Source organism: Galeopterus variegatus, unplaced genomic scaffold, assembly GCF_000696425.1.
Source record: "Galeopterus variegatus unplaced genomic scaffold, G_variegatus-3.0.2 Scaffold1689, whole genome shotgun sequence".
NCBI lineage: Eukaryota > Metazoa > Chordata > Mammalia > Dermoptera > Cynocephalidae > Galeopterus > Galeopterus variegatus.
This window is the reverse complement of record NW_007727800.1, coordinates 235605-236343: the sequence shown is the minus strand read 5'-3', so window position 1 is coordinate 236343 and position 739 is coordinate 235605. Positions and strand designations below refer to the sequence as shown.

Here is a 739-nt window from a genome sequence, read left to right as displayed (position 1 = left end):
TCCCCAGTGATAAGATCACAATCACATTTTCCCAGTGAAGTTTAGATTTGATTATGTAATCACCACCAAGAGGAGAATAATTATCAAAATTTGCTGGCCTGGTCTTCAAAGTGGTTATTTCTGTGAAACTAATGTGTATTTTTAAAAGAAAAAGAGAAAGTGGATGGTTTGGGTGTCTTGATTTGTTTATGTCTGTTTCTTGTGTTCTCCCAGATTTACTGGGGAAAAAGAAAACATGTTAACAAAAACGACATGCTTTGTCATTGAGTATTGGGGAGAGTACAATGATGGTGTCTATTTGTTTTGAGTAGAGGACAAGGAGCCTCACCAGTGGCCATGCAGAAAGCCCAGCAGGTATCTCAGGGTCTGGATGTTCTCACAGCAAAAGTGGAAAATGCAGCTCGCAAGCTGGAAGCCATGACAAACTCAAAGCAGAGCATTGCAAAGAAGATTGATGCCGCTCAGGTAGTGGTGATGATTTTTAGGAGGGGCGGAAAATAAAAGACAAAGAGAAGTGTTCCATAAATATCCTCTCTCTCTCATCATTTACTGTGGGTGGATAGTGGGTGTTTCTAAGTGATGACTGATTCCCAGCTGTTAGCAGTGTTAACACCCCCCTCCCACCACAGGTTTATTTATTTATTTTTTAAATTATTTTTTTGTTTTTGGCATCTGGCTGGCACAGAGATCCAGACCTGTGACCTTGGTGTTATAAGGCTGTGCTCAACCAACTGAGCTA

The 739-nt window shown here is 40.7% G+C and overlaps 1 protein-coding gene across 2 annotated transcripts in view; it reads left to right on the top strand.

The window, feature by feature from the left end:
* The window catches only part of VCL (vinculin), a 117741-nt gene that overhangs the window by 84964 nt on the left and 32038 nt on the right, over nucleotides 1-739 (top strand). For both annotated transcript variants that reach the window (XM_008578445.1, XM_008578444.1), the window contains exon 9: nucleotides 312-465. In XM_008578445.1, the coding sequence (XP_008576667.1) occupies nucleotides 312-465 (154 nt within the window). The remainder of the gene's footprint in view (nucleotides 1-311; nucleotides 466-739) is intronic.